The following is a 26,105-nucleotide window of genomic DNA, read 5'->3' on the forward strand; positions in this document are numbered from 1 at the left end:
GTTCACGCAAAGGCATAACTTTTCACATTAAGAATAGTTATCTACTTTTATTACGTTCCCACAAAAGTGATGAGTAGGCAAGACACGGCATTCAGTCTGGTGGTTCTTTAACCCTTTTACATTGGCATGAGCTTCAGTTGGGACAGAAGCAGTGGTACAGGCATTGAGTCGTGCAACTGGTACAATCTTTACTTCTTCAGTCTGGTGGTTCTTTGCTTATATTGAAGTGGACGTCATAGGAGTTATTTGCTAGTCAATATATATATATTTCTACGTAAGTTCATTGCTATTTCTTTCTGGGAGTTCTGTCTGTCGCTGCAAGAAACATACAAAAGAGAAGGGTTTGATCAAAACACATTTCCTGGTCCTCTGTTTCACTAGTAATTTAGTTTATCTATGTAAGTACGTTATGGTCATTAAACTGACAAGCCACAAGCTCCCACAACCCCCCCTTTTTGTGTATTTTACTTAGTCTTGGAGGGCTTCCACAACCCCCCCCCCCCCAATTGAACAAGAAAGCAGAGTGTCTAAACAGAATGTCCACCTTTATGAAAGACTTTTCCCAGAGACAGTAATCATGTCCCATTCCAGGTGCCTCTGTTCCAGAGAAAATAACCTTTTTGTAAATCTTTACTCATAGTTTGTTCATTTTTCATTTTACCTGTCTGTTTCCAGCTTAGTAATATCATTAATAAGGCCTACCACCCAAAACTGTACTATATAGTTAAGGGGAAACCTTATTAGTGGTAAATAATAGGCAAATTATGTTTTGATTTCATGAATAATGCACTTTCTTTTTATAAACAAAAGTACTTTATTAGCTATAGTAGAAAATGACTGGCACTGCCTACTGTTGAAAAATCTGTTACCAAAAACATATCCGAAATGCTTTTCAATAAAGTAGGTCTGGATAGTGTTGTCCATACGTGCTGTCTGATAGGATCATGTTGTTCTGCAAGATTTTGATATGTCAGTTGTGTGACCACATCTTTTTAAACCAAACCTCCCTTCAAACCATCATAAATAGATGTTAATACCATTTGCCATATATTTGCCAGATGTGGTAAATCTAATTGTTAGACTTAGCAATGACTTCTCAAAGTAAAAAGGCAGAGACATCCAATTAACTTTAAACAGAAATCTATTTTATTCACAATGGAATTTTCAAGAGAGAAGTAGCCTGACACCATGTTGAACAAATGTAACACTAACTTACAGATTTTGTTCATTAACCAGAACAGCCTGTTCCACCGGCAGACTGGTCTTGCTCTTTACAGCAAGGTGTTATCTCCACTTAGGTTAGTACATCCATGTATCCGTTTATACCAGACTTGATTTTACAAGCTTATCAAGGTGTGTGATATTTTACTCCATGTGAATGCCAGATTCTACTCAGTTATTTTACATGGCTTCAGACCTTTGTAAGTAAGTTCTGGCTGAAGTTGCTCAAAGAAAAAGCGTGTTAAAAAATTACTCAATTTTTACGTTGTTTTTTACACCACATAATAAAACTCCCCCTTAAAGTGTATGTAGTTTTTTTTTTTAACTCAGGTGAGGTTTTTATTCAGTGATAAAGGTACACACAGTGAGAAGTCAAACATCTCAGTATATACAAAAATACAAATTGCAGAATAACAGGATACATTGTTACAATAAAGCAGCAAAGAAAGGCATTATTTGTAGAAGATGCTTGCATAGAGAAGACAAGATGCTTATACAGATTCTAAGTTCCACAGTTGCCATATTGTCATACATTGTTCAGAGGTATTATTTCGTCTGGCAATTAGTTGCTCCACATTACCAATGTGCTGCACTGCTTTTTCCCAATCAGAATATTAGGGGGGGGAAGCAGATTTCCACTGTTGCGCTATCAATCTATGGGCTTGAAACAGCACTTTATGTAAGATTTTTAAAGCATGACGGGTCAATTGATGAGGTGGGTTGATACCTAAAATATACTATTTGGGGTCTAGAGGACGATGAAAACGACGAAGTAGGGAAACTCGAGCATGGATAGCTGCCCAATACTCTTCTAGCGCAGGACAGGACCAGAAGGTAAGAATTAAAGTACCCTCCGCTGCATTACATCGCAAGCACATCGCTGATATATCAGGGTTGATTTGATGTAACCTGGATCTAGTGTAATAGGCCCTGTGAATCAAATAGAGTTGCAGAATTCTTTATTTGTATATAGGAGAGTCATTCAAAGGGGTTAGTAACACCTGGGCCCACTGCTCATCAGTGATAATATCAAGTGACCCCTCCCACTGTGCTCTGGATCTAAACGTATGTTTCTGCAATTTAAGGCCTTGTAGCTCTTTATAGAAAAGTGATATAACCCGCTTGGAGCTCTCAGCTTTTATAAATTCCATTAAATTGTATGTAGTTTTAGCTGAAATAAACAAAAATGAAATAAGAATCCCATCCTTTTTATTCTAATCAAAAGTCTTCAGTTTCAAGTTTAACACATCTGAGCAATAATTGCTGTTTTCATTCATAAATATGATGTGAGGATTTGCTGAGCTGGAAATGGCAGAGATAAAGCAGACATGAGACAGGGACACTGCTCTTTATTGTCAGCAGTAGTGTTGGGCTAATCTGTGGCGTTTCGTTTCACCGAATAATTTCGCAAACTTGTCGCAGTGGTTTCGTGAATTTATGCGCCTGCGACGAATCGTGGGAATTCGCCGCGAATTTGCGCCTGGCTAATAAATTCGCCCATCACTAGTCAGCAGTGCAAGTTACCTTGTTCCAGACAGAAAATATAATAAACATAAATCAGTTTTTCCAGAGTCTCCAATTAAAAATGAGATGGATCCTGACTCCGATGAAGTTTAAAAACGTTACTTCACCCCAAACAAAATATGGCACATTACCTTAATGCAGATGTCCCCAACCCTTTTATTATTATTTTTTTTTTTTTTTACCTCTGAGCCACTTTGAAATCTAAAACATGAAAAATCCCTGGGGGTGCTAAATAAGAGCTGTGATTTGCTATTTTGTAGCCCCTCTGTGGTCTGGCAGAGGCTCTGTTTGGCAGTACATCTGGATTTTATGCAACCAAAACTTGCCTCCAAGCCTGGAATTCAAAAATAAGCACCTGCTTTGAGGCCACTGGGAGAAGCAGTGACGTAGTTGGCCAGCTTGAATGTATTGCAATATATGGACAAACAATCCCTGTTTTGTTTAAAGGGTAAGGCATTTTTAGTAGCAGTATGCACAAAATGTCTCTGTCTTAAATATATTGATAATGGGTTGAGTGCAGAGGACCTCTTGTATTTGGCCACTGGGAGCAACATCCAAGGGGTTGGGGAGCAACATGTTGTTTGTGATCCACTGGTTGGGGGTCACTGCCTTAATGGCTTTCAGTTCTCTGTGTTCCGCACACACAATGAAAACCAGTCTCAAAGAAAGTGGAGGCCAATCACGAGAATTGTAGTGGACAGTGGTGTAACTAGATTTTACTGGATGCAACAGAAAATCCAAGTTAGACCCCCCAAAACATTGCTAGGTTGACCAGTACTACCAAGTTATATTGAAACAGCTCCCTAATTACAGCCTTACTGGGTGTTCTATGCTCCTGGACCACTTGCAACCACAGGGTCTGCTTCCTCTGAAGTCCTGCCCCTGGTAGTGGATCTGGGAATGGAAACTTCATACCACCCAAAGCTCTACAAAGTCTCTGGACTCCAGGGCCCTGAACATAAATCGTTAACAGCCTGAGAACACATAGCTTAACATAAATGAAACACCGTGGAAACAATATGTTTAATATGTAAAATAGTCAATATATTCCCTACTTATAAAAAAGTATATATTAAAAAATATGGTTTATCAAATGCATTTGTGTATCACTGGCATTACCTTTTCAGAATGAAATGTTAACATTAGAGTTTTATAATAAAAGGCTATGGCAATTTTCAATTCTTGGAAAGTTGAGAGGGTTTACACAAAAAGAAAACATTAATCAAAGCATTATTTAACAACATAAAACAGTGCATAAAAATAATCTCTATGAAGTTTAACAATAGCTCACTCTGCCTGTTTCCAGAAGTGTTTTTGGTGGAATCATGAATGTTATTTCTTACAATTGTGTAATTGTAGAATTCTGCATATTCCCTCCTGCATGTTGTGTGTTTAAGGTCCCTTCACAATTATTAACAATGCTGTATAGACTTTCCTCTCCATGTTGTTCTGTACAACATTCAGTGGGATCATTGTCTGTACATCTCTGCTTCTTGTAGGCACAATTTATTTCTTCTCCCTTAACCTGTTAATAACGGTAACAATACAGAATAAGAGGAATGAACATGTATTTGCCAGATTAAACTGTACATAATTAAAGTTCAGACACCTTTATGGTCTGTATTATATGATCAAACAAAGATGTCCAAACTGCACTACAGGACAGTGTGACAGTCAGTTATCATGGTTTTCCATTTTGGTCAAGAAACTGTCACACAACCAAAGATAATATATTTTGGATGAAAACTGATTAACTTGTTAGACATAAATTCATAGCTGAAATCAACTGAAGCTGAGTTGAGATGTTTCTTTACACAGACAGACAGTTATAAGTACTGACCTGAGATTATGTTTTTTGCAGTTCAGATAAAGTGAAAATAAACCCAGGGCGACTGCTCCAACACAATGATAAATGGTAAAGTATATACGTGAAGTACTGGATGTAATTTAAATGGGGCAGAGTAAACAGATTTAATGCCATGTTAATTATGGAGAAATACAATTACTTTATTATAATTTATTATACTAAAATAAAGTTAACTGCGGAACGTAACCATTAATGAGAACTTTACTTAAGGATGTTGTTCATCTTTGAATTAACTTTTACTTAGTATGCTGTAGAGAGTGATATTCTGAGACAATTTTTAATTGGTTTTCATTTCTTATTATTTGTGGTTTTTCTTATTCAGTAGATCCCCAGTTTGAATTTTCCAAAGTACCCTATCAACCATCAACCATGCATTGATTTGAATAAGAGACTGGAATATGAATAGGAGTCCGATTAGAAAGAGAGGGTCCGATTAGAAAGAGAGGGTCCGATTAGAAAGATGAGTAATAAAAAGTAGCAATAACAATACATGAGTAGCCTTACAGAGCATTTGCTTTTTAGATAGGGTCAGTGACCCCCATTTGAAAGCTCGTGCTATATACAGTGCTGGGAGCTACAGTTGAGAAAGTGAAGCAAGCTACAAGGTGCTTGGATAAAGGATGCAATCGCTGTGGATGCCTGCTCCCACTCTGTGTGAGCCTGCCAGCTCTGTGTTAGCCCCCAGGTGAGTCTGCCTGGGGAGGATGGAGGGAAAGAGAGGATCCAGGATGCCTTCCATTTGTGACCCAGCCTTTTTGTGAGCCTGCCACATGGGAGCAGCACTATGTCCAGTTGGGGAAAGTACTGGGGCAGGTAACGCTACCTGGGAACAATGTACTCTTTGGGGAAAGGGAATTAAGACTCTTGTCTACCAAAGGAGTTATGGGACTTTGCCTGGCACAGAGGGCCAGGATCTTGGACTGCATATATTCCCAGGGGAATGGGTCATTGGAATGTAAATGTATTTTACTTTGCCTTTAATGTTACATTATGTTATTTGTTATACATTACTTTGTGTATTTGAATGTTTCCCAGATCCCATTAGGTGGAGGCAATGCCAGAGAGGAGTTTCCCAGTACCTTTCACTTAGCAAAAGGGGACTCAGGACCTGCATCAGTAAGAAATATGTGATATATAACCTTTGGCACAGGGGGGTGGCCAAAAAGGGGTTACACACATACATATATATATATATATATATATATATATATATATATATATATATATATATATATATATATATATATATATATATATATATATATATTATACTCTTCAGGCAAAATATATGCTCCTATGTTAGGTGCAATATCAGACTAGGGTACAAGGTCCAACCACAGAATCTCACACCAGGGGCCCACCAAACACTTAAGGGCACATCTGCCAATGCAGAGCCATCTTTAACTTTTTGGTCACAGTCCAAAGGACACAAACAACTTCAGGAAGTAGGCACGGGGATTTACCTTGATTCAACATCACAGCACATGCAATTACCCAATATTGTTGATGATTGGTGTAATGATGTCAGTGGGCATGCTATTGGTTGTTTTATGCTCTAGTGTCAATTGCTCCTTGGTGGTAGTTCCCCTTTGAATTTTGTTTCCTGTCTTTTTACTATTGTCAAACAGGAACCTGCTCATGTATGTTACTGTTTTTTTTCTGGTGATTGACCATTGCTTGTCCTTGATTGTGGTTTTAGCTGCTTGTCCTGACCACTGGCCTAACCTTCTCTATTGATTTTTGCCTCCTACTGTGTCTGATCTATACATTTTGAGTGGGTTCTCTTTTATCAAAAAGTTCTGGGGCATCAAAGTGCATCAGTGAAGAATAGTATGAAACGCATTGAATTCAATGGGTGCGCGTCAATTTTGACATCGGCGACAATTTTTATAAGCATGCCTATTTTGTCCAAATGTATTAAAGTCAATAGGTGTGTGAATAATTTTGAAGCACGTCAATTTTTATGCGCGCAACTGGTAACCACTTAATCATCATATATTCTCTTCTATATTTTTTCATAGGTATGGAGGGGTGTGTGTATGGATGCTGGGTTTCATTTGGAGGGGTTGAACTTGATGGACTTTGTCTTTTTTCAACCCAATTTAACTATGTAACTATGTATCTGGATTAAGTCAATTACATTTGGGGCAAATATGATTAAAGGGGAACTATCGCAAAAATGAACATTTTATATAAGCTTCAGCATACTGAAATAAGAAACTTTCTAAATACAATCAATTAAATATTCTGCATTGTTTCAGAAATAATCAAATATGTTCACTGTCCCTCTCTCAGCATCTGTTTCTCTCTTTATTCTGTCTTCATGCAGAAGTTGGATGTCAGATAATCATTGACAGTTAGATCCAATATATCTTATAGGGGGCTCCTTTTGCCTAGAAGATGTATTAGAGCTCAGTCTATTAAAACCACCAGACATCTTGTCTCTCTACAGGCAGAATTTGTTATTTGAATGAACTCTAATACATTTGCTAGCAAAGGAAGCCCCCCCCTATAAGATATATTGGATGTAACTGTCAATGAATATCTGACACCCAACTGCTGCATGAAGACAGAATGAAGAGAAGCAGTTGTCCTATCAGAGATATCTAGAGTGTTGCAGCACATCTGTATAAGCACAGAGGGCTAAGACCTGACATAGCCTGTAATATAATCGCTCATAACATTTATAGAGACCCATGAGCCAGAAGACATTCTGGCCATTGACCCCACAACACTCAATCACTTATGGCATACCCCAAATGAATAACTCAATCCCCAGCAAATTATCATCAATGTATCACGGTACCAAAAATAACTTGTCCTTGTGTGTCAAACACTTATAAATGCCTCTTTAGGCTGGAGGCTATGAGCACCGTAAAAAATCTAATAAAACTGCATACGACCAGTATGTAAAACTGGAGCTTAGCTTTTATTCACTCACATCACCAATACATCAACATTGTAGGTTCTCATAAACGAATGTAGTTGTTAATTGTATCAGTTACCAATAGCAAACAATCAGTAATTAGCTATGATCAGTCTATCAGAATTTAGAAAAGGAAAGCACAAATCTGATTGGTTGCTAAGTATAACTGCACTGGTGCTTGAGAATCATATCGTAGCACTTTGTATCTATGATATTTTCCAACTCAGTCATTTACAATAGTTCAATGGTTTCTGTGGTTTCTGGCCTGCTGTGATGTGCTAAGCATAAGCTTCAATATACCTAGTTTAGAAGTCACTTTCTCAATACACAGTACTTGTAGCCATATTCAAATAAACCACTCACCTCTTCTGCTTTTATTAAAACTGCACCTGCAAAGCACCACATTCTCATATAGCTTCTTTATACTTGGGTTCTTACATTGCTCTAGATATGATGCAGGTTTAATAAGTCTGGTTTCCTGTACAGTGAACAGTGGTCTCCTCTTTTCTTTATGATGTTTAGTTTGTCTCTAACAAAATCTTGTCTTTGCTTCTTATTGAGAATCTGTCTCTTTTGTTGGCAAATTTGCATTTTCCTTCAAATACTTTACAAATTACTCCATTATTGTGATCATGGTTCCTCCACATATTCCTTTTCGGGCAATTTCTCTGTACCATTCATAAGGGCTAGTCCACACGAGGAGATTTGGGGAGGTTTTGTCGCCTAGCGACTAATCGCCTCATCTTTTGAGCGACTATCTCCCCAAACTGCCTCAGCGTTTTTCCCCATAGGCTAGAATGAAAAGTCGCCTGCGCTAATGCACACGCGGCGATGCGTTTTCAATAGTCGCCCAAAGTTGCCTCTCCCCGAATCTCCTCGTGTGGCCTTACCGTAAGAGTGAGCTTCATCACATTCACTATGCATTTGGTAGATCTTACAGACAAAGTCAAGAGGTCCTCTCTGCACTCATCCATTATCAGTATATTAAAGGGATGGTTCACTTTTAAGTAAATGTTTAGCATGTTATAGAATGGCTAATTCTAAGCAACTTCTCTATTGGCCTTCATTTTGTCTTTTTTATAGTTTTGAATTAACTGCCTTCTTCTTGTGACTCTTTCCAGCTTTCAATTTGGAGTCACTTACTCCATCTAAAAACAAAAACTCTGTAAGGCTTCAAATGTATTGTTATTGCTACTTTTTATTACTCATCTTTCTATTCAGGTCCTCTCCTGTTCATATTCCAGTCTCTTATTCATATGATTGCATGGTTGCTAGGGTAATTTGTACCCTAGCATCTGGATTGCTGATATTGCAAACTGGAGAGCTGTCGAATAAAAAGCGAAATAACCCCAGAACCACAAATGATAAAATATGAAAACCAATTATAATTTGTCTCAGACTATCACTTTACATCATACTAAAGTTAATTTAAAGTTAAACAATCCCTTTAAAAAGGAAGTAAAGTCTAAAATAGAATAAGGCTAGAAATGCTGTATTTTGTATACTAAACATAAATGTAAACTTACTTCACCAGAAGCCTAATCAAACAAATGATTTATGCTTTCAAAGTTGGCAACAGGGGTCACCACAGCACAAGTCAAATAATATCTGCCAGTAGCCGATACAGCAAGACTGATTAATAATCAGAATATACAGACTGCACTGGGATCTGTGTTGTCATGTAATCGAATGTGGATTTTATCATTTTTGTATTGTTTAATACAAACTTTCTTCAACTCTGCAGAACCAGTGGCTGCAGCAAAATAATCCTCCAAATAGAATCTCAGTTTATCTGTTGAAATCTGGCTCCATGATCTTTGTCCCTGCAGCTGGAGTTGGAAACAGTAAAGGGGATGTTAAGGCAAAAATAAAATCCAATACAAATCTCTACACATTCGCCAACTGCTCTACAGGGAAACTAACAAAGCTGCATTAGTTCTGCATGGCTGGGAAGTAAGGCTCCCCCTGCTGTTCATAAGTATGATTGTTTCCCTGCTCAGAAGTTAGGGACCGTCTGACAATTCCTATCCACAGCAGTAAATGGATGGGGATTTTACTGCATACAGTCAGGTTTCTTATAAAAACGGTACACATTTTTTTAAATAAAGTAATTTGGAGATAGGTTTCTTTTTCATTACAGAAAGTAAAAATTAGATTTTAGTTTTTTTGCCTTTACATGCCCTTTTAAGGACACTGAATCATTCTGTGCATTAAGCTACTAAAATGCTTTGTCCATATATTGCAATATATTCAAGCTGGCTCTTTTTTTTTTTTTATTTGGTAGATATTGTTTATATATATGATATTGTTAATGTTGTTGTGTGCAAATTTTGATGTGCTGCAATTTTTATAGGAGCGCCAATTTTTTTTGACCTAGTGAATTTTTCGCAAATCAAATCAAATTGTCGCTGCAGTTTCACAAATGAATTTTCTTGCAGCGGAAATTTGCTGCAAATTTGTTTCTGGTGAATTTATTCGCCCATCACTAGTCATTTTTAGCTGGGATCTTTGAAGAAGGAGGGTCCTTTAAAAGCACATTTTTAGCAATTCAATAACGGTATTATTTCACTTCATACTTCAATTTAATTTTTTACATCAAAACTTTGGTTGCCCAGTAGAAGTCCCTGTTTTACTTTTCAATGAACAAAAAGAAAATGGTGTAACATCCAAGAGCTTGTAAAATCAAAAAAGTTTTAAGACATTTTTTACTTCAAGCCCTTCAAAATATAAGCACAAATATAAGCAAAGGGATCACTTTTTATTTGGAATAAAACACCTAATTCTGTTGTACATGAGATTCTCAGCCCAGCACAATAAGGAATTCTTAAATGGGCATGGGGGGAGGTAAAAACTGCAATTCACTATTTACAGAAAGCCCAATGCTAGATCTCTTTATTCCCACTTTATATTCCCAGAAACCAACAAGGATTTAGACAATTAATAGAACGCAGGACTACTTTGGAGCAGCACTGAACATTAACTAGGTACTGAACATTAAGGGGCAGATTTATCAAGGGTCGAAGTGAATTCAAGGGAATTTTCGAAGTAAAAAAATTTGAAATTCAAAGTAATTTTTTGGATACTTCGACCATCGAATAGGATACTGTGACTTCGACCTTGACCATTCGATAATCGAAGTACTGTCTCTTTAAAAAAGCTTCGACTTCAATAGTTCGCCAAATTAAACCTGCCGAAGTGGTATGTTAGCCTATGGGGACCTTCTACAGCATTTTTCTACGTTTTTTGAAGTCGAAGTAAAATCGTTCGATCGTACGATAAAATCGTTTGAATTGTTCAATTCGAAGGATTTAACAGTTCGTTCGAACGATTTTACTTCGACCGTAGAATGCCCAAATTCGATGAAAAAAGTTTGAATTCGATATTCGAATTCGAAGTATTTAAATTCGGCCCTTGATAAATTTGCCCCTAAGGGTAGAATAGCAATGACAGCTCAAAGCAATAGAACACAAAGCAATAGAACACATGGACACATCAGTCTTTTTTAACAAATGTAAATATGTCAATTCCACACAATTGATTCAAAAAGTGATCAGACTTTTGGGATCCCTCGGTTTGATCTTTGATAAATCAGCCCCTGTATTTTCAAATTACTTCCACATGGACTGACAGTTTCTTTTAATGGCTTAGATCTAAGAGTGAGATACTGTATAAGAAGGATTCCAAAATATGTTCCGGTGTTTTAATGCCTGGCTGGTAATTTGCCATTTATGGAATCTCACTGTACAAAGAAACTTCAAGGCACTCCTTGGGGAACTGGGATTTTTTCTGGCCTTTAGGTACAGCATAAATGTATTGATCATTGTTCATGTTGTACAGGGTATCCCCAGCATTCTGTGACCCCTGAAATAAAAGCACAAGAACACCTCTTTATAAGACAGTATGCCTCCTCATCATAATTTATTTATATAGTACCAAAAAGTTACTCATGTACATTAATGTGTAACAAACAATGTCTTACAATATTCACAACACTTTAACAAACATTGGTTTATGGGATAGTTCAATAAACACCTTGGGGTCGATTCACTAAAGGTTGATAAAGTGAGTGTTATTTATAGTATGCCGGAAAACATTTATCACTTCTTATATTTTTAGAATTAACGATCGATTCACTAAAAGTTTACTTGTCTAACTTAAGAAGTGATATTTTTATGTTCATTTTAGCTGAACTGTGTGCGGTATTTAATAGCATGCGTTATTTTGTGCGATATTTTAAGGCATTTGATATAATTACATGTTATTAGTGCAATCTATAGCACCTAAGACATTTGGGATACCACTGGCAGAGTAGAAGTCTCTTTTTACAGTATTTCTAGCCATTCCTTTCCCTGGGAAACTTAATATAATTCCATGACACAGAATGTAGTGCATTCTAGATCTGCCCAAGGTACAGTATCATGAAAATGTGTTAGTGGCGGTACGTAAGGCTCCAATTTCTCATAAAGGTCTTTAATTGCTGCCCTACAGCTCCTCACTACAGCTCCTCTATTAATCCATCTGATGTTGTTTAGGAGGTGTTGAATTTCAAAGTAAAAGTAAAAGATGTAAATAATGCGTTCGGGTTAATTCTATTCTATAAGTATTGCAATGCGATTAGAATACCGTTGTGCAGAAATGTAGAATTAACGCTTGTGATGTTCCATTAGCCATAGGAAAATACTTTGATGAATCGTTCCTTAAATAATGCGTTTTTCTCACTCACTCAAATAACTAATTCCACTCAAATAACTGATTTCAGTACATACAAAATCTAACAAAATATCTGTTTTAATACAAATTCTGCATCCTGCACAGGATTTCTGGTGATTTTAATAGCCCTGCACTTATTATAACAGTTACATACATACTGGACCAACCATGAACCTCTGGAAATTTAAAGATGTTGTGGGACCTAATAATAGGTTATTGAACTAGAAGGCATTTGAGTATATAAGTAAAACTGATGTAATTTCTATAGGAGAACTCCAAGGAGTAAATAAGGTGCTCTCAGTCTCTTAGGAGCTTAGGCTTCCCAGGACAGCCAAATTAGAGTTTCATACAATTTTACACTATTTTAAGACGTGCAAACATATTCCTCAGTGCTGTGCAATAAATGTATGTACACATTTAAAATACTTCAATTTGAGCTCAAACAACACAACTACATCATCTGGGAAAAAATGTTGCCTTCAGTTAATCAGAACTTTGAAGTTACATGCCATTAGGGGTTTGTATATGGTCTGACTAAAATCTAAGGGGCATGTTTACTAAAATTGGAGATAAATATGTCTGGGGATGTTGCCCATGGCAACCAACCAACAGTTAGATTTAAAGGACAAGGAAAGGCAAAAAAATAAAATCCCATTTTTACTTTCTTTAATGAAAAAGAAACCTATCTCCAATATACTTTAATTAAAAAATGTGTACCGTTTTTATAAGAAACCTGACTGTATGCAGTGAAATTCTCCCTTCATTTAATTGTCAGATGGTCCCTAACTGCTGAGCAGGGAAACAATCATACTTATGAACAGCAGGGGGAGCCCCCGCCTTACTTCCCAGCCATGCAGAACTCAAGCAGCTTTGTTTAAGCAGCCCAGACCACACTGAGCATGTGCAGGGTCAGGGTCAGGCAAAGATGTTTAACAAAGTTACAAGATGGTGATCCCATGTGGCAAACTTTGAAAGCATAAATCATTTGTTTGATTTGGCTTGTGGTGCAGTAAGTTCATGCTTATGTTTAGTATACAAAATACAGCATTTCTAGCCTTATTCTATTTTAGACTTTCCTTGTCCTTTAAACAGTCCTCTACAAGTTAGGAAACAAACAATCCAAACAATCTGAATCCAAACAATTAAAAAATACTGGCTACATCCCAAACAAAATCCATGCTTCTTAATAGCAACAATCCTTCCACTATCAGGTGTAACCTTTTGATAAGGGTGAAAAACATAGGAAAACTTTTAGGGAGTTAATCCCTTTTATAGGGGGTTATTTAACAAAGGTCATTAGAGGTTTTCGAGTTTTTTTTATACCTCTAATGGTTTCTAATTTATGAATAAACTCGAATGGGAAAAACAGTGAATTCAAGGTGAAAAACTCGAATAATTGAATTAATCAAGTTTTTGGCAAAAAAAAACCTAGAATTGCTCAGATTAATCGAGTTTTTGAGAGAAACCAACCGAAAAAAACTCAAACATCATGAAGGCTACGAACATCTTCACATAGTTTAAGGGACCTCTGCCATTGACTTCTACATGAACTTGACAGGTTTTAGCTGGAGTATTTTTGGATTCAAGCTATTTCCAGCTTCAGGGTGAGTTTTGACTGAAAAATACCTTTAGATTTTTAGGTAAAATTCAAAATAACTCCTTAAAAAATACTTATATGCCGTGACTGCAGCAGATTTTTTGTAAACAACTAACTTTATCACCTGTTGTAATGAGTGACTGGGCTCCCCACCAGATCTCAAGGCTAGAATAAAAGAAATAAGAGAGGAAAAAGAGTTTGGAACCATTAATAGGCACAGTTTTAGATGTGAATTGTTACTCTTATTCATTAATATCCAGTTTGAAACCAGGAGACTTTAGTCTAGATGGCGCCTTTGTATAATGGAGAATAACCCCCTCCTCATACAAATCTATACCCCTTTTAATACAACTCAAAACCTTGTTTGCCCTTGCAGCTGCTGACTCGCATTACTTGCTACAGTCAAGTTTATTATCCGCAGCTTCCCCCAGATACTTTTGAATTATTATGTTAATTATTATGAATTATTATGTTATTATTATTATGAATTGGCCTAAAGCAAATAAATGACAAGTATACATTTCCAAAAACTTTGGAATAACTTCTAATCCTCCTATATCACATAAGCCCTATACAGTCATTACAAGGTAGATCTACTTAACATTTGTCCCAGCACATGGGGGCAGATTTATCAAGGGTCAAATTTTGAAGCGTAAAATTACGGAAGAGCACTGGGGCCAGCAAAAAAAAAAAAATTATGGTGAATTATGACTTTTAAAAGTCATAATTATGACTTTAAATCTCATAATTATGACTTTTAAACTCATAATTATGACTTTAAATCTCATAATTATGACTTTTAAACTCATAATTATGACTTTAAAAAGTCAAAATTATGACTTTTAATCTCATAATTATGACTTTTAAACTCATAATTATGACTTTAAAAAGTCGAAATTATGATTTTTATTCTCATAATTATGACTTTAAATCTCATAATTATGACTTTAAAAAGTCGAATTTTTGACATTTAATCTCATAATTATGACTTTTAAACTCATAATTATGACTTTAAAAAGTCGAAATTATGACTTTAAATCTCATAATTATGACTTTTAAATCTCATAATTATGACTTTAAAAAGTCAAAATTATGACTTTAAATCTCATAATTATGACTTTTAAATCTCATAATTATGACTTTAAATCTCATAATTATGACTTTTAAATCTCATAATTATGACTTTAAAAAGTCGAAATTATGACTTTAAAAAGTCGAAATTATGACTTTTAAATCTCATAATTATGACTTTTGCAGTCCTGCTTGCAGCCAAATGCCCTGCCTGTAATGTCCTGTGTAGATGAAAGCTCAGCTGCAAGCAGGACTGCAAAAGTCATAATTATGAGATTTAAAAGTCATAATTTCGACTTTTTAAAGTCATAATTTCGACTTTTTAAAGTCATAATTATGAGATTTAAAAGTCATAATTATGAGATTTAAAGTCATAATTATGAGATTTAAAAGTCATAATTATGAGATTTAAAGTCATAATTTTGACTTTTTAAAGTCATAATTATGAGATTTAAAAGTCATAATTATGAGATTAAAAGTCATAATTTTGACTTTTTAAAGTCATAATTATGAGTTTAAAAGTCATAATTATGAGATTTAAAGTCATAATTTCGACTTTTTAAAGTCATAATTATGAGTTTAAAAGTCATAATTATGAGATTTAAAAGTCATAATTATGAGTTTAAAAGTCATAATTATGAGATTAAAAGTCATAATTTCGACTTTTTAAGTCATAATTATGAGTTTAAAAGTCATAATTATGAGAATAAAAGTCATAATTTCGACTTTTTAAAGTCATAATTATGAGTTTAAAAGTCATAATTATGAGATTTTAAGTCATAATTATGAGATTTAAAAGTCATAATTATGAGTTTAAAAGTCATAATTATGAGATTAAAAATCATAATTTCGGCTTTTTAAAGACATAATTATGAGTTTAAAAGTCATAATTATGAGATTTAAAGTCATAATTATGAGTTTAAAAGTCATAATTATGAGATTTAAAGTCATAATTATGACTTTTAAAAGTCATAATTCACCATAATTTTTTTTTTTTGCTGGCCCCAGTGCTCTTCCGTATAAAATACTTCAGAATTCGACCATCGAATTGAAATATCCACCATCGAATCAAAGTATTTTTCACCGAATTTGGACATCCTGTGATCGAAGTAAAATCGTACGAACGATTAAATTGTTCGAATTGAACCATTCGAACAATTTTAGCGTACAATCAAACGATTTTACTTCGATGTGTAGGGACTTAGAAAATGGTTGTAGAAGGTCCCATAGGATAACATAGCACTTCGACAGGTTTAACTTGGCGAAGTATTGAAGGCAAAGTTTTTTTAAAGAGACAGTTCTTTGATTATCGAATGGTCGAATATTCAAACAATTTTTACTTCAAATCAAATTCGAAGTAAATTCGAAGTTGCTGTATCCTATTCGATGGTCGAAGTAACCAAAAAATTACTTAGAATTTTAAATCTTTTACTTCGAAAATTCCCTCGAATTCACTTAGACCCTTAGTAAATCTGCCCCATACTGTAGATATTAATAGAGGACAGTACAGTGCACAGTGTAACAGTTACATTTGTCAACAATCTGTCATATTTGTACATCAATTATACCTTGTGTTGTTAAATCTGTGCAGACAACAGGACTCCTGCAAACATTAGGAGAAAGTGAAAACATGCATTTGTGTATCCCATGCACAGATACTATAACAAATTCTAAAGTTGCATATAAATGAAATTTGACTTACATATCCCTGGTGGAGGAACCTATGAAGATGGGGAAAATATATGCATTTTAATATATAACAAGTCCATATCTGTTCATGTTTAAAGATACTGTACACAAATTTTGACTCATAAATAGGTATTATTATTATTGACATGTATTTATAAAACTCAATACATTAAACTTAGGATAACACACATAAACCACCAATTACGTATTAAAGAGGGCCCAATTTACAGGTTAATGTTGTGCATAATATGTATAAAGACAGAGAATATTAAAATCTAAATTGATATCTTCCTGTCAAAGGAATAATTGATTACTTGCCCCATAAAATAAAAAATAATAATTTCAATGAACTCATTGGTGATTTCTATTCCGGAAAAATGGAAATTATTTTCTTTTCCGGGAAGGCACTACTAAGTGCAGGTTATAAGTACAGTATTAGTAGCAAGGTGTAATTACTTGATCAGCACTGATATTAGAGCACTATATGAGAATTATGGAAGAACTGAACAGACACAAAAGTAAAAGAAAAGGGAGATTCAGCTGCTGTAATAGTACTATCTGGATGCATAGATCACTAAAGCTTTACAGTCCTGATCATATAAACAGCACAGAACTGATATATCAGTCCTGCTATACATAGAGAATATTGCCTTATTATTATTATATTTTTTTAGCATTTTATCGTGATGACATTTTGGTGTTTTTTTAATTATACTTATTTTGAATTATCATTTTCCATTATTTAGGAGGCAATTTGGATGGAAGACTTAAGCTGATTATACAGAACAGATCATAAAATCATCTTTTTTTTTGGAAATAGAATCTGAATAATACTCTCAACCCACAGCCTGTTACTTACTGGAAGTCTCGGGGGTCTCTCTGTCCTCTGATTAGTAGGAGATGATTATAGTGAGGAGATGATACTGACAATTTATTGTTGAACCCACTACCTGGGTGGGTAATCTATATTCTCTCTGCATCAAGGTGGCCTGGCTAAATCACATTCAGGTTTTTGAGAGGAATTGAGATGAAAGTGATAAATTTTTGTGCTTAATTAAACAAACTTTTTCATGTAATTGGATAAGACATATGAAGGAAATTCCATGCTTACCATGTTTAGTGACAAGCAGATATCCCAGACAAGCACCAAGTAAGATTGTAGAAATCAAGGCCAGAGCCCCAACTACAATATACGCAGTACATTTATTTGATGAAGCAATGTTTCCTGTAAAAGCTAAGAGAGGAAACAACAATATATTAAATAAATGTTCTTTTTCTGGTGGGCTGTCTGTCCATGAACTTGCACCATTTATTATTGTTACATTATACGGAAATATTGCATTAGGGAGACAAGACAAATAAAAAGTTGCATAAGGCTACATACATATGGACAATGAGTAGCACGTGCATTCAGGGTAACTAGTGGATCTGTACTTAATGTATTTGGCTACATCTTGCAATGTCAATGAGTGTTATGCAGATTAAAATTAAAATGGTGAATTTATTACAATTATCCAATAAATGCCTAAAACTAAGGGGGGAATGTAATTAAAATTGCAAAGAGCAAAACAATTGGCACCAATAAGAAATAATATATGGAATATTGTTCCTTAACTGTTATTGCAGTGCGAATTTTAAGTGCTTGAAGGAGTCGTAATCTTTTGGAGCAAACATAACGACTTTTTCAGTAAGATGTTTTATTACATTTACTGCACATTGGCGCAAACTATAAAATTCGCAAATGGTCTTTCACTGTCGGAAGTGGTCTCTAAACAGTTTCCGGATTCGCAAAAGCTGCATTAAATTCGCGCAAAGCAAAATTGCTTGCGCAAAGGCTTAACTTTTCGCATTGCGAACAGTTTTTCCATTCCCGAATTTTATTACATTCCCCTATGAGACTGCAGAAATCACAGTCAGAGCCCCGTGTGAATGATCAGTGATATCCCTACAGTGAGCAACCATTTGGGTTTTTGTTCTGCTACCACTATAAAGTGAGCGTGGTATAAAAATGTTTTATAAAAAAGTCTGGCCCTCTGTAGCACAAAATTGCTATAGAGGGTTGCCTTTGGAACTGTCAATAAAACATCTTTGTGCACTTAAAAAAAACTTGTGTGTAAGAAGCCTTAAATATACTTTACTTTGGTGCATATGGTTATTACAGGATAGGGTCCAACATTGTTATAATATACACTGGCCTAGGGCCATTTAAATCATGTTTTAATAATAATAACAATAATATTAATAATAATATATGGATTTCATAATATTATAATCTGCAATGATCATTAGAACACATGTGAGGTCACTTCCTGTATCGATTCATTGTTTATGGCTTAATATATATTGGTATTACAAGTCCAGGAGAAAGGTCCCAATGGATTAAGGCCTCCAACATAAGAAAGAAAAGCAGAACAGAGATATAAATATTTGAAGAAGAAAAAAACATTGAAAAGAGACAAATTACAACCGGAAAAATTAGATAATAAATCACTCATTGTGAAATGCTGTGCTCAGTGGGTTTGAGAAGAATACTAGATGTTTGCAGTAACAGCCACTATTAGTTTAAATAACAAAGAAATCAAAATAATCCTCAAATTCAGAGAGCACAAGGATGCTCCATGGTAACTAGGCTGGATACTCTGGATTGAAAGAAGGCATAAAGTGAACATGAGCCATACACCATACCTTGCGCAGTGTGGGACTTATTCATTGTCAATGTCACAGTCCTATCTGTGGCCTGAAAATATGTCACCTTCAAGCACATTTAATGTATTGTCTAAAGATGACAAATTGCAAAAATGTGTTCCGATATATACAGTTTAGGTTTTTCCTTTTAAATCTTTTATGATATCATGCACCGACCCACAAGTTATGCCTTGCAAGAGGGTGTTAGTTTTAGGATAAGAATGATTTTGCAGAGCTCTTGTATCTATTTCTATTGAAGCAGGACTGATTAACATATGGTCCTTCCACTGTGAACTATAACTTCCAGCATCCCCCAAATCTTTGGTTGTACAACACAAAAAGCTTTGCTACAATCTTATTGTAACCATCTTATTTGCTATCCCTCCACTTGTATGATGCTATTCTAAAGGGCACCACTGTATGAGGGCACCCTGAGAAGCAGCTCTGCTCCCAGGCACAGTACAAGTATATGGCAATTTATGCTCAGTACACAAGTATAACATGTAGTTCATGCCCAGGGGGGACTCGGCCAAACTAGAGCATGTATGTTTAAAAAGTAAATCCTAATAAATAATACACACAAATGACTATGAATAAAACACCCTTACCTGTCACAGTCACATTGAGGAAAGTTCCGTTACCGTGTCCTGTAATTTGCATCGGACCAGAAAACTCAACTTCACAGAAATACAGTCCAGTGTCTGTGAGTCCTGCATTGTGCAGCTGTATGCTGGCTGATCTCTTGTTCAGGAAATCTTCTGTACTTTCTTTGGTCAGTCTGTCCTTAAATTCATCACTCCGAAATATATCAGCCCCGTGCAGCATATGTCTGTGCCATTTGTACCCGCCAGTGGATAGATCCAAGTTGCTCATGTTGTAGCTACACTCTAGGTTGGCTGTGCTGCCCTCTATGACATTCACTTCAGGGATCTGGGATACTTCTATGTTCTGAGAGAGAGAAGCTGAAGTGCACAAACAAGTCAGGCATTCATTTATATCAATCCTCAGCAGGTTAGAACACAGCAGTGAATGTCAGATTTGTAGCCATAAATAAACATGAAAACAAGGCAGAAATTTAAGCTTAATCAATCAACAAACTTAATCAATTCAAAAACACCTAAAACAATCCCCCCCATGTCCATCTTATTGTGTTGCTTCACCTTGCAGTGCTGCCAGTATCAGTAAGAGCTCTGACCCTTTCATCTTCTCTTGTGAATTAACAACACGGAGTTGTTGCCTTATTCATGACCCCAGGTGTTAGCTTCCTGAGGAAATTACAGTAGGTGTATAATAAATATCTGGTCAGAGCTAAAGACCTATGCGTGAAAATTAGCTTTTTCTCAATGTATTATTTTCTTCAAGCAAAAATGTTTACTCTCCTGCAAGTGTTTATGTTAAACAGGGAACGTTATTTGCTTATTTAGGTAATCCTGATACAGTATTGGGATCTGGAGTTGGATTGTTCTCAATGTGATGAGTAGACAAGACACTGCATTCAGGGTTCAATATATATTTCTGCGTCAGTTTATTATTACAGTATTTCTTTCTGGGAGTCCTGTGTTAGGACATTACAGGAGGACATTACATTACAGGAAAGCAAGTGGATTTATAATATGCAAATGTTCACTCCACTGGGATTAAATATTGACATTAACTCAATAGCATTTTTATAAATACAGTATCTAAGGTGTTTTGATTTATTTTTATAACTATAAATGGAATCTGAGTAAACACAAGCATTTTATATTTAAGAACTGAAATAAACTTTATTTACTGTATATAGTTTTATTCATATTATTATATCAGTTTATATACTGTTATTCTTATTGTTTATGTACTCGACACATGGGGGCAGATTTATCAAGGGTCGAATTTAGACTTTATGGGAGATATAAAAACTCCCATAAACTCAAAATTCGAATTTTCAATTCGACCCTTGATAAATCTGCCCCGTGTTAACCATTGATTGTTATCAGGATGGTTTTGTTGCACTACAACTCTCTATTGTTGCATAATGTTAATGAATTACAACCCCCTATGCATAGAAGTCCAGAAATCAGATATAGAAAGTGGATAAAAACCATTTAAGTATTAGGAAGTAACTCCAATTCCAACAATCCTTGATTTACACAGAAAGAAGCAAGGTATTTAGAATACTATAAAAGGGGTTTTACTAACTTTCTTTATTAATTGTTTTATAACAAAAAAGTACACGCAAGGATAAAATTAATCGTAGAAAGAAGGAAAGAAGAAAGAACCTTGATTTGTGACTGCAAATTGCCTTCAACGATTAAATCGTTGAAGGCAATTTGCAGTCACAAAGCAAGGTTCTTTCTTCTTTCCTTCTTTCTAAGGTATTTAAAATAGTGATCACTTGATTGCTTTGGCACTCATCCCTGAAGGCATACACAGCAGGAGATGAATCACTGGAATGCAAGGAAGGCAATTTTGGATGGTCGCTATGGCAACCAAGCACGATAGGGTTTTAAAAGGAAGCACGTACCCTGAGGAAGCTGATTCGTCCAGTGAAATGCGTCAGGCAAGGGTGACGTATTCACTCAAGCATAATCCTCCGCTGGAATCAAACAGCAGCCCTGCAGACTTATATATTTATATTTGACAGATCCTAAAAACTAAATGTGAGTGCAAATTGTTTTTAACAAAATTTTAGACATATTAAATGGTATTATACAATTTTGATTTTCTGCATATCTTTCTGGGTTGGAGTCTGAGGACGCGTGGCAAGTAGAGAAAGACCTGCCTAATTGAGTTCTACAGGCAATAACTTTTACCATAAGTTTGTAAGTAAGCACTTCTGCTGAATGGTGGAGACTTTGGATTGAGCACCAGTATTTAACTATAGTATGAAACTAAAGAATATCTGACTTTATACAATATCCCTGGAATTCTGAAAAAATGGGAAGTCTCTAAAAATGCTGCTTAATAAATATACGTCAGTATATTCCCCTAGTAAGCAAGGAACGTTGTTGCAAAGCAAAACCTTTTTGGTTCAATAGAATTGTTGGTGTTGAGGTGGGTAAGAAAAGACGTGCTTTTAAGGCTTTCAAGTTAGCTGGGACAGCCAAATCATTTATAAGGTACAAGGAGGCCAATAAATGATGCAAAAAGCTATAAGGCAAGCTAAAATTGATATGGAAAAGGATATTGCAGCAAGCAGTAAAAAGAATCCAAAATTCTTTTTTAAGTATGTTAATAGTAAAAAAATTAAGCAGGAAAGGGTGAGACCTTTAATATCAGACGGATGTCAGCTGGTTGATGAAAACAAAAAAAAAGCGCAGATTCTGAACTCAGATTTTTTGTCTGTCTGCACAAATGAGGAACCAGTTAATGAAAGTTTCCTTCCAATCCTAGTAATACAACTGATGATGCATGGTTCACACATGAAGAAATTCAAAAGAGACTAGAACATGTTAATATAAACAAAGTTCCAGGCCAGATGGTATTCATCCCAGGGTACTTGGCGAGCTTAGCTCTGTGATTGCCAAACCTCTTTACTTAATTTTTCATGATTCATTGAGGTCTGGCATAGTGCAGAGAGACTGGTGAATTGCTAATGTGGTGCTACTATTCAAAAAAGGATCCCGTTCTCAGCCTCAAAACTATAGGCTAGTTAGTCTGACATCAGCGGTAGGAAAGCTTTTCGAAGGTTTAATAAATGATAAATTACTGTTCTTCATAGCAAATCATAATACTATGAGTGTGTGCCAGCATGGTTGCCAGACTAACTTAGATAAACATGGCTTGATAAAGGACTGGAATAGTCCGAAACGTTGCCGTTGTTGCACGAATAAAAAGTTTTTTTCACATATCGGAGTGCTGCTGCAATTGTTTATCTAAGTGTAAAGAACCTGTGCAGAGAGGAGTTCAGCGTGCACCCGAGACTACAAACAGTGAGTTGTGTGAGTGTGGCACTTTACCTTTTGACTTTGCCAGACTAACTTAGTTTCTTTTTATGAGAAGGTAAGCAGGGACCTCGATTCTGGGATAGCAGTGGATGTGATTTACTTAGACTTTGCTAACTCATTTGATACTGTGCCACACAGAAGGTTACTGGTTAAATTAAGGAATGTTAGCCTGGAACTATAGGTTCCATGCAGGATGCTGCCACTTTGCAGAGTGATTTGTCTAAGTGGAAAACTGGGCAGCAAACTGGAAAATGAGGTTCAATGTTGATAAATGCAAGATTATGCACTTTGGCAAAAATAATATAAATGTAAGTTATACACTAAATGGCAGTGTGTTGGGAGTTTCCTTAAATGAGAAGGATCTAGGGGTTTTTGTAGATAATAAGTTGTCTAATTCTGGGCAGTGTCATTCTGTGACTACTAAAGCAAATAAAGTTCTGTCTTGCATAAAAAAAGGCATTAACTCAAGGGATGAAAACATAATTATGTCTCTTTATAGGTCCCTGGTGAGGCCTCATCTGGAGTATGCAGTGCAGTTTTGGACTCCAGTCCTTAAGAGGGATATAAATGAGCTGGAGAGAGTGCAGAGACTAAGTGCAACTAAATTGGTTAGAGGGATGGAAGACTTAAATTATGAGGGTAGACTGTCAAGGTTGGGGTTGTTTTCTCTGGAAAAAAGGTGCTTGCGAAGGGACATGATTACACTTTACAAGTACATTAGAGGACATTATAGACAAATACTTTTTTACCCATAAAGTGGATCACCGTACCAGAGGCCACCCCTTCAGACTAGAAGAAAAGAACTTTCATTTGAAGCAACATAGGTGGTTCTACACAGTGAGGTCAGAGAGGTTGTGGAATGGCTGATTTTGTTAATGCCTTTAAGAGTGGCTTGGATGATTTCTTGGACAGACATAATATTAAAGGCTATTGTGATTAGTGATGGGTAGTGATGGTCGAATCTGTGGCGTTTCGCTTCGCCGAATTGACGCGCAGTGCAATTTGATGAAACCCATCTTCTATGGGTGTTTTGTTTGTATAACCTTTTTTCACCTTTGGGGCTACGAATAAAACTTTTTCCCTTAGCTTCAAGCTTTGTAGTCTGTGATGATAAATGAATATGGTATCTTTTGCTTTGTGTCTAAATGTGCTGAATTGGATTGGACTCAATGGGAAGACCAATACACACGCGTGTTTCACTTAGTTTACTGCTACACACATGCCCTGCATTGTTAGAGGACTCCTATCTTGAAAAAAATGGCTCCCATTTTGCAAATTTCTTAAACTTTTAACGTTTGTGGATTTTTTTACATTACCTCTGGTCAACTGGTAATGGTATCTACTACTACTCTATATCACTGTTTAACCAAAACTGTACTTTATATATCTAATAGTAGATTACTAACACAAGTACAACTAATAAATCTAAACAGATAGTATCTGGATGCTTTGTATCTCAGATAAAAATGAATAAACCATATGTTTATGTGAATGAACCTTATATTTACATCATGTAATTGTAATGATTCTGAAATACTATGTAATGTAATCTTAATGACTCCGATTAAGAATAGTCATCGTTGTGTTATTAGAATCCAAACAATTTCAAGTACCATGTGAGTATTAGTTTAGTTAAATGAAAAATGAACTCAACATATAGAGATATAAAAAACTTTTTTAATAAACAAAATAGCACAACGGTGCTAGGCCAAAAAAAGAATATAATAAAATTATAGTGGAGGAGGAGGAGGAGCAATGACCCTCTGCAGGGACTCCACAATATCCCTGACCTCTCCCAGATCCTGCCTGATGGCATTCACCTGGTGGACCAGGGTGACCAGGAGCTCAGTGTGGTCATAATAGGCATTCCCAGTCTGAGTGCCTACACTGAGCCCCTGGTTAGGTGGTGGTGGTACCCGGTCCGGTGGTGGTGCCGCCTGTTCGGGTAGTGGCACTGCCCGGTGAGGTGGTGATGCCTGGTCAGGTGGTGGTAGCGGTGCTGCCTGGTCAGGTGGTGAATGAATTATGCAGGATAAGGTGTCATGTTGTACCTACAGGAAAATTAACTTTATTGTAGTTATGAAGGGAAACCTATTTATTCTGTTTAAATAAATCTACCTTTATGTGAAGTAAAATTCTTATTAGCCTTGCCACAGGCCTAAACAAATACACATTTGCTCCAAAATAAATAGGAATCAAGTGGCTTTATTGTAGTTAAGAAGGGAAACCCATGTATTCCGTTTAAATAAATCTATTATAATCTGTTTAAATAATCTCCATTTGACAGCTCATTTACTTGTTATCTAACTTGTCTGCAATTATGACAGTCAGTCAAAGTCAACTGTTCCAATCCTAATTACAGTATTCACTTAAATAAATTTTTGCTGTAAAATGGCGAATCATTATAAGATGTTTTCTTTTTAAATAACTCTACCTTCAACCTCCATGCGCAGTTCTTCAACGAATGCGCTGTGGTGCCTTTTCAAATTGCTCCATATCCTCTGGAGCACCCTCAAAGTTAGGCACACGCCAAACTCCCTGCGCAGCCTGCGCCTCAGCCGCTCCATTATGCTGCGGCGGAGTGCCTGGATACCTCTCACACCAGGAGGGATATTGTCGTATCCCTCCCGGTGCAGGTACCTGATGAAGTACCGCAGCTGCTGATTTGTCATTTCTAACTGCACTCCTACAACTGTAAGCAAGGGCGGGGCTATTCATAGTGGCAACGCCCATTTTTGATGCGCGCACGACACGCGCGTCACATGACGCGAACGCGCGCACAAACCTAGTTTGCTATGAATGGTGCCGAATTTCGACTCAACGACGCCGAAATTGATAAACTGACTACTGTAACACTCAAATACATTGATTTTTTTAAAATACATTTTG

General features: G+C 36.0%; 1 protein-coding gene across 2 annotated transcripts; it reads right to left on the reverse strand.

Annotated features, from left to right (window-relative positions):
- Nucleotides 1-10,898: 10,898 nt before the first annotated feature.
- LOC108714581 lies at nucleotides 10,899-20,416 on the reverse strand. Of its 2 annotated transcripts, none has more exons than XM_018258938.2 (6): nucleotides 19,899-20,416; nucleotides 17,717-17,830; nucleotides 16,619-16,637; nucleotides 16,485-16,519; nucleotides 13,970-14,010; nucleotides 10,899-11,399 (listed from the first exon to the last, which is right to left on the reverse strand). In XM_018258938.2, exons 1-6 carry the CDS (start codon nucleotides 20,161-20,163, stop codon nucleotides 11,265-11,267), a joined length of 609 nt encoding a protein of 202 aa, XP_018114427.1. In that variant the 5' UTR covers nucleotides 20,164-20,416; the 3' UTR covers nucleotides 10,899-11,264. The 2 variants fall into 2 exon arrangements, with proteins under 2 accessions (XP_018114427.1, XP_041446690.1); XM_041590756.1 differs by having other exon boundaries at nucleotides 17,717-17,839.
- Nucleotides 20,417-26,105: the final 5,689 nt, after the last annotated feature.

The sequence above is a fragment of the Xenopus laevis genome, chromosome 4L (assembly GCF_017654675.1).
Source record: "Xenopus laevis strain J_2021 chromosome 4L, Xenopus_laevis_v10.1, whole genome shotgun sequence".
NCBI lineage: Eukaryota > Metazoa > Chordata > Amphibia > Anura > Pipidae > Xenopus > Xenopus laevis.

Coding starts and splice junctions, on each gene's coding strand:
- LOC108714581 (XM_041590756.1), bottom strand. CDS start 20,163: ATGAGCAACTTGGATCTATCCACTGGCGGGTACAAATGGCACAGACAT. Junction 17,840..19,898: donor CCTCAATGTGACTGTGACAG/GTAAGGGTGTTT, acceptor TTCCTCTCTTAG/CTTTTACAGGAAACATTGCT. Junction 14,011..16,484: donor CACAGATTTAACAACACAAG/GTATAATTGATG, acceptor CTTTTATTCTAG/CCTTGAGATCTGGTGGGGAG.